The 14,455-nt window shown below is 45.4% G+C and overlaps 1 protein-coding gene across 1 annotated transcript in view; it reads right to left on the bottom strand.

The window, feature by feature from the left end:
* The window catches only part of LOC120022752 (enhancer of filamentation 1-like), a 65,186-nt gene extending 51,273 nt beyond the window's left edge, over positions 1-13,913 (bottom strand). The window contains exon 1 of the mRNA XM_038966745.1: positions 13,680-13,913. Coding sequence (XP_038822673.1) covers positions 13,680-13,691 — 12 coding nt within the window. The 5' untranslated portion in view covers positions 13,692-13,913. The remainder of the gene's footprint in view (positions 1-13,679) is intronic.
* Between the last annotated feature and the right edge of the window lie 542 nt (positions 13,914-14,455).

The following is a 14,455-nucleotide window of genomic DNA, read 5'->3' as shown; positions in this document are numbered from 1 at the left end:
TCTGCGTGTTCTGTTCCTCTGCGTGTTCTGTTCTGTTCCTCTGCGTGTTCTGTTCTGTTCCTCTGAGTGTTCTGTTCTCTTCCTCTGAGTGTTCTGTTCCTCTGAGTGTTCTGTTCTGTTCCTCTGAGTGTAGCCTCATGCTGAGGCTGTTCTATTCTGTTCTTCTGAGTGCTGCTAGCCTGCTAAAGCAGAGGCTGTTCTATTCCTCTGAGTGCTGCTAGCCTGCTGAGGCTGAGCATCAAGCCAAATGGCACCCTATTCCCAATATAGTGCACTACTTTTGTAGTATATATGGGTGCCATATGGGACGCAGTGCGAATTAATTGGCCGTGTGAAGGGTTTGGGGTAGAACAGGCTCGTGGGACTGAAGGAAGTTCAGAGCTCAGGGTACATTTCTTAATGTGGACCTAGAGAATCCTGCTGATCATCTGATTACTACGGCCTAGAGAATCCTGCTGATCCTCTGATTACTACGGCCTAGAGAATCCTGCTGATCCTCTGATTACTAAGGCCTTTTAAACCCTGCTGATCCTCTGATTACTACGGCCTAGAGAATCCTGCTGATCCTCTGATTACTACGGCCTAGAGAATCCTGCTGATCCTCTGATTACTACGGCCTAGAGAATCCTGCTGATCCTCTGATTACTACGGCCTAGAGAATCCTGCTGATCCTCTGATTACTACGGCCTAGAGAATCCTGCTGATCCTCTGATTACTAAGGCCTTTTAAACCCTGCTGATCCTCTGATTACTAAGGCCTTTTAAATGCGGGCCAATGTGAATGTAATAACATAATTACAGAGTGGGTGAAACCCCATGTCCTGAGTTTCTCCAATTCTCTCAATGCCAGTAAGGCCTATACCACGTCACAACGTCCACTTTTCCATTTCTAAAGTAGCCTAGTACCAGTCTGTAAGGAGGCATTAGCAACAATCTATCATAGCATGCCACGTTTTCTATCCCCTTGCAGTTTATGATGCCATGTGTATACAGACTACAGTACAGTAGTAAATCAATGCTACAGTCCAGTTACAGACAGTAAATACAGCCAGTATTTAGATAATCCATAATAACACACTCCGTGCGGAAGCTATCATCACTGACAAACTCAGGTCAATAGTCATTTTGAACACATTCTAGTATCCTGCTGGAAAGCCGAAGTGAAACGGATTAACCAATAGCCAAACTGTGGTAAAGATGACTCTCTAAATACATTTTTTGTACAAGTCGTTATCAATAAAAGACCACAGTAAGATCCAGAGCGTTCTATTTGCCTTCTGGGGGGTGGGGGGGGGGGGGGGGCATGGAGAGCCGCAGCGCCGCTAAAACCATTGACAACTGCGTGCCATTTTCAAGGGATTGTAAAAAAAAAAACTAAAAAAAAACATTTGGTTCAAATATCATCACCTCTTGAAGACCATAGTCAGAACTACAAAATGTCAGATTATTCCATCCAAAACAATGACGTACATTTAGATCTATCATCAGAGTTATAGGCCTACAGCAAGTAGGCTAGGCCTAACTGCATACTTTTCATGATCAGTAGGCTTAACATCAATTGATCATGTCATTTCAAATACGTGAGGGTAGCCTAATAACAGATCACGTCAATATAGCTAGATAACAAGCTTTCAGGGAATAACCCAGATGGCTATGTATCCAGATATTGTTTGATTTGCTTTCCATCAGTAGTAGTGACAGTAGTCCAACTGACAACTTTACCAGAACGATGTCAAGCTCTTTCCAAAAGCCTAATCTCTGATGAAGGAAGCGAAATAACACGTGTTGTTTGCTTAGCTAGCTAGCTACATGCCAAATGGATCTGGCTACCCTCACAAATACATGATCAATTGATGTTTACTGGTTGCTGTATAACTCTGATGACAGACCTAAATGTAGAATAATAGGAACTGTGTAGTTCTCTTCAAGAGATGATATTAAAAACAAATAGTTTTAACATTTATTTAACAATCCCTTGAAAACGGCACATAGTTGTCAATGGTTTTAGCAGAGCTGGAGGTCTCCTTGCTCCCCAGCAGCCACATTGAACGCTTTTGTGATGTTTTATTGAAAACGACCTATATAGGGGAAATGGTATATACACATAAGGGTAGCTCGATGTCACCCACCTTCCTCCTCTCAGCTATGATTCACTATATTCCGCTACACACAGGGACACATTGATAGTATCACTGAAATCCTCCAGTAAACAGTGACACCATGGAAACTGTAACTTCAACAGGATATGATATGCAATGTAGTGTCTAACTGCAATGCATGTTGGTACAAACCACACACGCTAAGTTTCACCTTGACATTTCGGCAAGATGTAGGCTAGCACCAAACTGATGTCCTTAGTCAATACAGCCCCGTACCATCCACCCTGTGTGTTGGGTTTCAGAACAGACTTAGGTATATTCAATTCAAGTCTTACATGTGATCATTTCACATATCAAAGGTCAAATCTAATATTGTTGATAGAACCCTTCCCAGTGGAGACGATCCTCTCTTGTGGATGTACCCATGTCTACTGTGTTGGTTAGGTGTTCCACCCTCACCAACTTCCACCAAACCAACTTTCACCAAACCAACTTTCAACGAAGGCTAGCAGTATAAGTCTAGATGAAAGCTTTAAATTGTGGGCAGGTCAGAATGTCAGATAGCGCAACGTCTAAAGACCTCCATTGACGCCAATCACAGAGTACAGTCTGACCGTCTCCAAGCCCGTTACGTAAAACAAACGTCTTCCGCACCCTTGAGTCAGCCCTCGGTTTGTTAGTTTTATTGTCACATTGATGACATGATGTCCACCTCTCTCCTCTCCATTTCCGCCACATTCCTCCTTAGCCTGAAGCAGTTCCTGTTTACACACTCAGACTCTAGCCTGATCTATCTCTGTCTGGCCACGTAGACAACTGACACCCTCTACCACAGAAAACAAGACAGATACACGCGGGTATATTATTTTAATTGTGTATTGAATAGCCTTCTCCAAAAGGGCTCAGTATAGTAGTGTATTGTGTAATACAGTCCTTGACATAACTAAAAGCCATGCCAGAAGACTTTTTGACTCTCAACTAATGTAACGGTATTCATGGGATCAGAGATAAAGAGGTCTCAGCTCTGGAGAAGAAGGGGGTTCTATTAAGAGGAATAAGGGGGGGGGGGTGTAACCTAGTAACCCTTGGGGACATAATCCGTCAAAGCTATTGGCCGAGATGTACGATGTGTTTACGGTATCTCTACAGGAACACATTTCATGGCTTTACATAGAAACAGCCAACCAACTCCAGATTCGCTTCACACTGTCCTCTCAATTTCACGCTCCACAAAGAGGTTCTGCCCGAACACAAAAAGATAAAACGTCCTCCATCGTCGTATCTTTAATCCATAAACTGACCACTTTGGGGGGAAAAAGGAGAGTATTTACTCCACAAAGCGTGACTTTATAAAACAAGATATTTGCCGACTTACAAAATAGCAACTAACGTAGACACTGCTATTTACTCACTGTAACACAGACACCCACACGGACTCTCCCAGGCACTGAACGCACAGTAGCTGCTCGCATACAAGGCAATTTGTTGTGAAAGCTGAGCTTGAGAATGCCTTAGCAGCATGGGGACTTCTGGGCCGGACCACCATGTTCTCAGCTGTCAAGGTTCTTTTAGTTTGACATCAGGACAGAATCCCAAATGGCACCCTATTCCCTAGACAGTGAACAACTTTTGACCTAGGCCCATATTCACAACCATCTCAGAGTGATCTAGGATCAGTTTTGCCTTGTAAATCATAATTATATGAGGGGGGGGGGGGGGGGGGGGCATTGATTTCCTCCTAAGGTTAAACATGGAAATGATTGGTTTTGTATTGTTGTTGATGTAAGGCAGAGAACTCTCAGGCGCCGCGGCCCACAATGCATTCTGCCTCTCCCCACTGGCCATTTTCAAATGGTAATGCTCGGCCCACGGTGCAATGGCACAGCAGGGGGTGGGGTACCTTTGTTCATTCATAGCAGGGGAAAATGCTCTTCACGTTGCTCACAGTGGAACATTTTGTTGACGGGAGGGGTGAAGTGGGGGCAACAAGAGGGAGAATTCAGAAATAGCTCCAGAGAGGTGTAGAGAAACTGAGTACACACACACACACACACACAGTGACACACACACACACACAAACACTTATGCATGCGTACGAGCAAACTACACTCTAAAATGTCTCCCAAACTTTTCACCACCTTATGAAAACAACATAGCGAGTCTGTTTTGTGGGGTCTTATATTGAAAGGACTAAGAATGATTTGATATTGAAAGTAAGAACATTGAGATACAATGGTCGTGTCATACCAATGTACCTGCATAACAATGTCTTTGTAATTACACGGGTACAGGCTCCCTCAGTAAAAGGTTGATTTGTGGGAGAAAGGCCTTGCAACAAAGGAGAGGACTGTATAGTTCAACAATGGCTGAAGTCTGTTCCATGAATCAACCCTATTCTTCTCCTGGAGAATACAAAATGCCTGCACGGAGAAGTGCTCTTTCTGAGCAATGCCACACACACACACACACACTGAAAAGACTGTGAACTCTTGGTGGGCCCCCTAGCTGGGGTAAACTCTCATAGCCAATCAGAAGGGGAAACCTTGAAACAATCAAGTGCATCTTCTGACTAATCTCTCCATACACATTCCTCTAGGAGGGTTTTAGTCATGGGGAGCTCCTGGACCCAACCACCCCACCCCCATCTCTCTATACACATTCCTCTAGGAGGGTTTTAGTCATGGGGAGCTCCTGGACCCAACCACCCCACCCCCATCTCTCTATACACACCCAGCTCTATTTCCCCTCGCTCCGCCTACCCCACTTCCTATTTCTTTCCGTTTCTTTCTCTTTCAGTATTAGAAACCCCCCTCCTCCGTCCTCAATCGCTGGCTTGCAGAACAATGTCTTCACCTCCGCCCCCATTCTCTTTGGACCGCTGCCTGGCACCTGAGCCCGTAAGAGAGAAAACACACCCCGTAAGAAGTTTGGTTCACCTAATCACTCTTCACTGTGGTGGTGGAGCTATTTCTGACACAGTTTATGTACTGTAAGTCTCAAAAGAACCAGCTTAAAGGGGGTGGATGTTGGACTACTATGGGTATGTAGGACTGAGCCATTAAGACCAAAATAAACACATCACAATATTTTTTCTCATTTCTTGATGGACTGGTGGTATTTGACGGTATGTTTCTGAATAATAAAAGTGCTAAATGTGTTTTATGACCCCAGATGACTTATCTTATCCCTCTGCTGTCTTTTATATTTTCCTCCAGGATATTCTCTCTCTCTCTCTCTCTCTTTCTCCCTCTCTCTCTCTCTCTCTCCTCCCTGTTTCAGTGTTATGAATCTGTGACCCCCAGACAGTCCAGTGTTATGAATCTGTGAACCCCAGACAGTCCGGCAGGCAGCCAGCGAGTCCATTTCATCTGACCTGGGTGGTTTGAGTAAAGTAGTGGACTATATAGGCCAGGGAATAGTTTGTCATTTGGTACGCATCCGGTGTTCCCATGGCAACCCATAAAAAATCCAGGAGGAGTTTAATACTTAACACTTCAGTGCTATGAATAATTCACCTTCAGTAAGAGGAAGAGCATCTGATAGAGGGGACAACTTCCTGTCAATATTTAACTGGAGACAAAGGCTGTAAACTGTCAACCAGAATGGCTGACTCAGGAACAGACAGCAGATAGATTAAATGGCACACTAATCGCAATATAGTGGACTACTTTTGACCACAGCCTAATGGGCCCTGGTAAAAAAAAAAGTAGTGCGCTACTACCCTATGGTCCTGGTCAAAAGTAGCGCACTACAAAGGGAATAGGGTGCCATTTGGGACTGAACCTGTGAAGTGTAACCAGAGGTCAGGTCCCTGACTGCCTGACCTATCCCAGCCTGGCATGCATCCAGCCTTCCCTTTCTTTGTTCCGTTGCATAATAAAGATAGGTTATCACAGGCTGAATGGTGTGGTGGTGTCTGTGCTATTGCTAAGCCCTCTCAGACATACGTGGCAGAGCAGAGAGTAGTAGAGAGTAGTAGAGAGAGAAGTGGAGTAGTAGAGAGAGGAGTGGAGTAGTAGAGAGTGGTAGAGAGAGGAGATGGGTAGTAGAGAGAGAAGTGGAGTAGTAGAGAGAGGAGTGGAGTAGTAGAGAGTAGTAGAGAGAGGAGAGGGGTAATAGAGAGAGAAGTGGAGTAGTAGAGAGAGGAGTGGAGTAGTAGAGAGTAGTAGAGAGAGGAGAGGGGTAGTAGAGAGAGAAGTGGAGTAGTAGAGAGAGGAGTGGAGTAGTAGAGAGAGGAGTGGAGTAGTAGAGAGGGGAGTGGAGTACTAGAGAGAGGAGAGGGGTAGTAGAGAGAGAAGTGGAGTAGTAGAGAGAGGAGTGGAGTAGTAGAGAGAGGAGTGGAGTAGTAGAGAGGGGAGTGGAGTAGTAGAGAGTAGTAGAGAGGGGAGTGGAGTAGTAGAGAGTAGTAGAGTAGTAGAGAGGAGTGGAGTAGTAGAGAGAGGAGTGGAGAAGTCGAGAGTAGTAGAGAGGAGAGTGGAGTAGTAGAGAGTAGTAGAGAGGGGAATGGAGTAGTAGAGAGTAGTAGAGAGTAGTTGAGAGAGGAGTGGAGTAGTAGAGAGAGGAGTGGAGTAGTAGAGAGTAGTGGAGAGGGGAATGGAGTAGTAGAGAGTAGTATAGAGTAGTTGAGAGAGGAGTGGAGTAGTAGAGAGAGGAGTGGAGTAGTAGAGAGAGGAGTGGAGTAGTAGAGAGTAGTAGAGAGGAGTGGAGTAGTAGAGAGTAGTCGAGAGAGGAGTGGAGTAGGAGAGAGAGGAGTGGAGTAGTAGAGATTTGTAGAGAGGAGTGTGGTAGTAGAGAGTAGTAGAGAGGAGTGGAGTAGTAGAGAGGAGTGGAGTAGTAGAGAGAGGAGTGGTTTAGTAGGGAGTAGTTGAGAGAGGAGTGGAGTAGTAGAGAGAGGAGTGGAGTAGTAGAGAGTAGTAGAGAGAGGAGTGGAGTAGTAGAGAGAGGAGTGGAGTAGTAGAGAGAGGATTAGAGTAGTAGAGAGTAGTAGAGAAGAGGGGAGTAGTAGAGAGTAGTAGAGAGGAGTGGAGTAGTAGAGAGTAGTAGGGAGAGGAGTGGAGTAGTAGAGAGGAGTGGAGTAGTAGAGAGGAGTGGAGTAGTAGAGAGAGTAGTAGAGAGAGGAGTGGTGTAGTAGAGAGTAGTAGAGAGGAGTGGAGTAGTAGAGAGGAGTGGAGTAGTAGAGAGTAGTAGAGAGAGGAGTGGAGTAGTAGGGAGTAGTAGAGAGGAGTGGAGAAGTAGAGAGGAGTGGAGTAGTAGAGAGAGTAGTAGAGAGAGGAGTGGAGTAGTAGAGAGAGGAGTTGTGTAGTAGAGAGTAGTAGAGAGAGGAGTGGCGTAGTAGAGAGAGGAGTGGAGTAGTAGAGAGAAGAGAGGAGTAGTAGAGAGAGGAATGGAGGAGTAGAGAGTAGTAGAGAGAGGAGTGGTGTAGTAGAGAGAGGAGTGGAGTAGTAGAGAGAGGAGTGGAGTAGTAGAGAGAGGAGTGGAGTAGTAGAGAGTAGTAGAGAGAGGAGTGGAGTAGTAGAGTGAGGAGTAGAGTAGTAGAGAGAGGAGTGGAGTAGTAGAGAGGAGTGGAGTAGTAGAGAGATGAGTGGAGTAGTAGAGAGTAGTAGAGAGAGGAGTGGAGTAGTAGAGAGAGGAGTGGAGTAGTAGAGGGAGGAGTGGAGTAGTAGAGAGAGGAGTGGAGGAGTAGAGAGAGGAGATGAGGAGTAGAGTAGTAGAGAGGAGTAGAGAGTAGTAGAGAGACGGGTGGAGTAGTAGAGAGAGGAGTGGAGTAGTAGAGCGTAGTAGAGAGAGGAGTGGAGTAGTAGAGAGAGGAGAGGAGTAGTAGAGAGAGGAGTGGAGTAGTAGAGAGTAGTAGAGAGAGGAGTGGAGTAGTAGAGAGAGGAGTGGAGTAGTAGAGAGAGGAGTGGTGTAGTAGAGAGTAGTAGAGAGGAGTGGAGTAGTAGAGAGAGGAGTGGAGTAGTAGAGACAGGAGATGAGGAGTAGAGTAGTAGAGAGTAGTAGAGAGAGGAGTGGAGTAGTAGAGTGAGGAGTAGAGTAGTAGAGAGGAGTGGAGTAGTAGAGAGGAGTGGAGTAGTAGAGAGAGGAGTGGTGTAGTAGAGAGTAGTAGAGAGAGGAGTGGAGTAGTAGAGAGAGCAGTGGAGTAGTAGAGAGAGTAGGAGAGAGGAGTGGAGTAGTAGAGAGGAGTGGAGTAGTAGAGAGAGGAGTGGAGTAGTAGAGAGTAGTAGAGAGAGGAGTGGAGTAGTAGAGAGGAGTGGAGTAGTAGAGAGGAGTGGAGTAGTAGAGAGGAGTGGAGTAGTAGAGAGTAGTCGAGAGAGGAGTGGAGTAGGAGAGAGAGGAGTGGAGTAGTAGAGATTTGTAGAGAGGAGTGTGGTAGTAGAGAGTAGTAGAGAGGAGTGGAGTAGTAGAGAGGAGTGGAGTAGTAGAGAGAGGAGTGGTGCAGTAGGGAGTAGTTGAGAGAGGAGTGGAGTAGTAGAGAGAGGAGTGGAGTAGTAGAGAGTAGTAGAGAGAGGAGTGGAGTAGTAGAGAGAGGAGTGGAGTAGTAGAGAGAGGATTAGAGTAGTAGAGAGTAGTAGAGAGGAGGGGAGTAGTAGAGAGTAGTAGAGAGAGGAGTGGAGTAGTAGAGAGGAGTGGAGTAGTAGAGAGTAGTAGAGAGAGGAGTGGAGTAGTAGGGAGTAGTAGAGAGGAGTGGAGAAGTAGAGAGGAGTGGAGTAGTAGAGAGAGTAGTAGAGAGAGGAGTGGAGTAGTAGAGAGAGGAGTTGTGTAGTAGAGAGTAGTAGAGAGAGGAGTGGCGTAGTAGAGAGAGGAGTGGAGTAGTAGAGAGAAGAGAGGAGTAGTAGAGAGAGGAATGGAGGAGTAGAGAGTAGTAGAGAGAGGAGTGGTGTAGTAGAGAGAGGAGTGGAGTAGTAGAGAGAGGAGTGGAGTAGTAGAGAGTAGTAGAGAGAGGAGTGGAGTAGTAGAGTGAGGAGTAGAGTAGTAGAGAGAGGAGTGGAGTAGTAGAGAGGAGTGGAGTAGTAGAGATGAGTGGAGTAGTAGAGAGTAGTAGAGAGAGGAGTGGAGTAGTAGAGAGAGGAGTGGAGTAGTAGAGGGAGGAGTGGAGTAGTAGAGAGAGGAGTGGAGGAGTAGAGAGAGGAGATGAGGAGTAGAGTAGTAGAGAGGAGTAGAGAGTAGTAGAGAGAGGGGTGGAGTAGTAGAGAGAGGAGTGGAGTAGTAGAGCGTAGTAGAGAGAGGAGTGGAGTAGTAGAGAGAGGAGAGGAGTAGTAGAGAGAGGAGTGGAGAAGTAGAGAGTAGTAGAGAGAGGAGTGGAGTAGTAGAGAGAGGAGTGGAGTAGTAGAGAGAGGAGTGGTGTAGTAGAGAGTAGTAGAGAGGAGTGGAGAGAGGAGTGGAGTAGTAGAGAGAGGAGTGGAGTAGTAGAGAGAGGAGATGAGGAGTAGAGTAGTAGAGAGTAGTAGAGAGAGGAGTGGAGTAGTAGAGTGAGGAGTAGAGTAGTAGAGAGGAGTGGAGTAGTAGAGAGGAGTGGAGTAGTAGAGAGAGGAGTGGTGTAGTAGAGAGTAGTAGAGAGAGGAGTGGAGTAGTAGAGAGAGCAGTGGAGTAGTAGAGAGAGTAGGAGAGAGGAGTGGAGTAGTAGAGAGGAGTGGAGTAGTAGAGAGAGGAGTGGAGTTGTAGAGAGTAGTAGAGAGAGGAGTGGAGTAGTAGAGAGGAGTGGAGTAGTAGAGAGGAGTGGAGTAGTAGAGAGTAGTCGAGAGAGGAGTGGAGTAGGAGAGAGAGGAGTGGAGTAGTAGAGATTTGTAGAGAGGAGTGTGGTAGTAGAGAGTAGTAGAGAGGAGTGGAGTAGTAGAGAGGAGTGGAGTAGTAGAGAGAGGAGTGGTGCAGTAGGGAGTAGTTGAGAGAGGAGTGGAGTAGTAGAGAGAGGAGTGGAGTAGTAGAGAGTAGTAGAGAGAGGAGTGGAGTAGTAGAGAGAGGAGTGGAGTAGTAGAGAGAGGATTAGAGTAGTAGAGAGTAGTAGAGAGGAGGGGAGTAGTAGAGAGTAGTAGAGAGAGGAGTGGAGTAGTAGAGAGGAGTGGAGTAGTAGAGAGGAGTGGAGTAGTAGAGAGAGTAGTAGAGTAAGGAGTGGTGTAGTAGAGAGTAGTAGAGAGGAGTGGAGTAGTAGAGAGGAGTGGAGTAGTAGAGAGTAGTAGAGAGAGGAGTGGAGTAGTAGGGAGTAGTAGAGAGGAGTGGAGTAGTAGAGAGGAGTGGAGTAGTAGAGAGAGTAGTAGAGAGAGGAGTGGAGTAGTAGAGAGAGGAGTTGTGTAGTAGAGAGTAGTAGAGAGAGGAGTGGCGTAGTAGAGAGAGGAGTGGAGTAGTAGAGAGAAGAGAAGAGTAGTAGAGAGAGGAATGGAGGAGTAGAGAGTAGTAGAGAGAGGAGTGGTGTAGTAGAGAGAGGAGTGGAGTAGTAGAGAGAGGAGTGGAGTAGTAGAGAGTAGTAGAGAGAGGAGTGGAGTAGTAGAGTGAGGAGTAGAGTAGTAGAGAGGAGTGGTGTAGTAGAGAGTAGTAGAGAGGAGTGGAGTAGTAGAGAGGAGTGGAGTAGTAGAGAGAGGAGTGGTGTAGTAGAGAGTACTAGAGAGGAGTGGAGTAGTAGAGAGAGGAGTGGTGTAGTAGAGAGTAGTAGAGAGAGGAGTGGAGTAGTAGAGAGTAGTAGAGAGTAGTTGAGAGAGGAGTGGAGTAGTAGAGAGTAGTATAGAGGAGGTGAGTAGTAGAGAGTAGTAGAGTAGTAGAGAGGGGAGTGGAGTAGTAGAGAGAGGAGTAGAGTAGTAGAGAGGAGTGGAGTAGTAGAGAGTAGTAGAGAGGGGAGTGGAGTAGTAGAGAGTAGTAGAGAGGAGTGGAGTAGTAGAGAGAGGAGTGGAGTAGTAGAGAGAGGAGTGGAGTAGTAGAGGGAGGAGTGGAGTATTAGAGAGTAGTAGAGAGAGGAGTGGAGTAGTAGAGAGGAGTGGAGTAGTAGAGAGAGGAGTGTGGTACTAGAAAGTAGTAGAGAGAGGAGTGGAGTAGTAGAGAGTAGTAGAGAGGAGTGGAGTAGTAGAGAGTAGTAGAGAGGAGTGGAGTAGTAGGGAGTCCAACAAGGTCAGGTCTGCTGTGTCAGAGGAAGGCAGTATACCAATCCAACCCCTACAGTGCCTGAAAACAAACCCTGTCGCTGTAAAGAGCCCTGTATTACTCCAGGATGGAAGAACAGACCTACAGTATAAGGCTGAATACATGACGAAACACACACAGCACACATGACGCCACAATCACTAGGCCCTTAGGGAAAGCCTGCATGCGCCATGCACTCAGAAGTGTGAAGTGGACTTCAGGCAAATGAGGGGTCTTCTAATACTAATCTAGATGTGGGTTCTTTTCCCAACGATTAAGGCCAAGCCGAGCATTACAGCATTGTGGTAACTTAACACTGAAGTCATTGGCCCTTAACACTACCCAAACACCAGAAAACTACATCACAGCTTTGCATGACAGAGCTGTGAGTTCTGGCATTCCTAATATGGTAGGATAACACAGAGTTCAGACCCAAGCACATGACTCCAATAAAGACCCACAGAGGAGGTTATTTCAGTAACTACAGTATTCTGGAGGATTCCAAACAGCACCATCAGTTGGATCCAGAACTAATAGTCAGCTCTCTTGCCAAGTGCCCTACATTTCCCTGATAGTGTGAAGAAGACAAAAGCATTCCAATCGAGAAGAGTCCTGAACCTCAAACCATAGTAGGAAGTGAGCTCTTTCCATAAGCTCCAATCAGTGCCTTACAGAGTTTGTTAATGGTGACTGGAAGGGCTGAAACTATAACAGAGGCCAGATTTCCTTGACTTAGGAGTTGAGAGACAGACAGACCCATGCCCCCAAGGCAAGATTTTATGCTGATGCTGTAACTGAGTAATCTCAGTTACTTTACAGATCTCATGAACAGTGAAGTCTATTCAATTATGCAATCTAAGCAGCTTTTTAAAAACCCCTGAATATGCTATGTCATGGAGACCGTTTTGTATAACGAGGTTAACTTGTTACAACAGGCCACTCAGTGGTAGGACTCACACCCACAGGGTAGAACGGGTTAAATCAACTTCACTGAATGTCTCGTTTGTTCGGCAGAACTTGAGTGTAAACAAAATATATTGGCCAAACAAAGTTACAGCCACGGTCGGACGGAGAGCGAGGGGATACAGGGAGAGAACTCAGAATGACTGTGCCGACATATCCTCCCACTAAGTAACCTGATTCGATACAATCATGTATTATTTATTACCCGTGAAGGTATAGCGTTCACTGTCAACGCATGGGTATTTGATTACTCCGAAATAAATCGACCCATGGGCAGAGGAGAGATAATTCTTGGGAAGAGGAGAGGGAATTATTGGGAAGAGGAGAGAGAATTCTTGGGAAGAGGAGAGGGAATTATTGGGAAGAGGAGAGAGAATTCTTGGGAAGAGGAGAGAGAATTCTTGGGAAGAGGAGAGAGAATTATTGGGAAGAGGAGAGGGAATTATTGGGAAGAGGAGAAGGAATTATTGGGAAGAGGAGAGGGAATTATTGGGAAGAGGAGAGAGAATTCTTGGGAAGAGGAGAGGGAATTATTGGGAAGAGGAGAGGGAATTATTGGGAAGAGGAGAGGGAATTATTGGGAAGAGGAGAGGGAATTATTGGGAAGAGGAGAGAGAATTCTTGGGAAGAGGAGAGGGAATTATTGGGAAGAGGAGAGGGAATTATTGGGAAGAGGAGAGAGAATTCTTGGGAAGAGGAGAGAGAATTCTTGGGAAGAGGAGAGGGAATTATTGGGAAGAGGAGAGGGAATTATTGGGAAGAGGAGAGAGAATTATTGGGAAGAGGAGAGAGAATTCTTGGGAAGAGGAGAGAGAATTCTTGGGAAGAGGAGAGAGAATTCTTGGGAAGAGGAGAGAGAATTCTTGGGAAGAGGAGAGAGAATTCTTGGGAAGAGGAGAAGGAATTATTGGGAAGAGGAGAAGGAATTCTTGGGAAGAGGAGAAGGAATTCATCGGCAGAGGGGAGCATTCTTATGTAGGCTAGTATTCAGCGTCACATGCGATTCGAGCATCACTTCAGCACTTTAAATCCCACTTCGCCCACTTTGGAAGAGCGCATAGCCTACGCACAGAGAAAGTAACCGGACGTATTTTTAAAAAAACAATTTCATTCATATCGTAATGTCCCTGTTTATGACTGGAGACCAAAGAACAAACTGACAGACCACGGAACACCCTCTTCCCGCGTTGACATCCCACGGCTGCGGTGGGCTAAATGTCTCCCTGGCTAACATTGTTACACAAATGCTGTTAGCCTACAACACTGTTATTACAACATTGTTTCAATCTGAATTGAAACTAACTCAGGTTCCTTCTTGTTTTTATTTGTGGTGAAAATAGTTATAACTTTTCCCCAATACATAGCCCTAGGCTACATAAAGTCTAGTCTGAAGGAGAGGAAATATTGGTGTTTTGACAGTTTATAATCACAAAATAATGTAATAAATCCATTACAACAACCTTGTCAGTGAATTCCTGAAGATCTCATTTCAATGACTTTGTGGAGAGTCACTTACTTTGTACTTCATTTTGAGCGCCTCGTCTTCTCTCTGACTCCGGGGAAGTGTCAAATATCCGCTTGTCGCGTCAAAGAGAACACATGCGAATGTCGCAACGAAACGTTTTATTTTGCGATCAAATAGCCATCAAAATTTGGTCAATGGTAAAGACAATAAAAAGGCGAATGTTTCCTTCAATACTTTTCAACCCAGCCGTGCGTATCACCCAGATTCTGCAATATACGTATCTGGTTGCCGCTGAACGAGAATGATCTTACTACATGAGCGCCTCAGCTCATTTACAATGTCTCTTAACCCATTGGTCAAATCGGACCCGGGTACCTCCCCTGTCGCTGCAGCGTACAACTGACGTCATATAATGAACGGCCTGCTACGATTTTTAATGTCCGTGTCTATTGACTACGTTAGAGGTAAGGACCACTGGAGGAAAGCATTTATAAAATGTAGTGAATTATGACTCAAAGTCTTATGGGACTTCGCTTGGTGCAATGTACATGCACCTATAAAGGTATTTTAGCCATCACTAACAGGCAGGGTTGGGTTACTTTCTAAATGTAATCCGTTACCTGTCCATCATTTTAATAAGTAACGTAATTTTTGGATGACCCCAAACTCAGTAACGTAATCTGATTACATTCCGTTACTTTTAGATTCATTTCCCCTTAAGAGGCATTAGAAGAAGACAAAACAATTATTTACCAATTTACAACATCTATTGCAGGATAAATCAATGTTAAAGTTTACATAGCTGGCCATATATGGATGTTATATTT

The sequence above is a fragment of the Salvelinus namaycush genome, chromosome 27, assembly GCF_016432855.1.
Source record: "Salvelinus namaycush isolate Seneca chromosome 27, SaNama_1.0, whole genome shotgun sequence".
NCBI lineage: Eukaryota > Metazoa > Chordata > Actinopteri > Salmoniformes > Salmonidae > Salvelinus > Salvelinus namaycush.
This window is presented reverse-complemented; position numbering and strand designations above follow the sequence as displayed.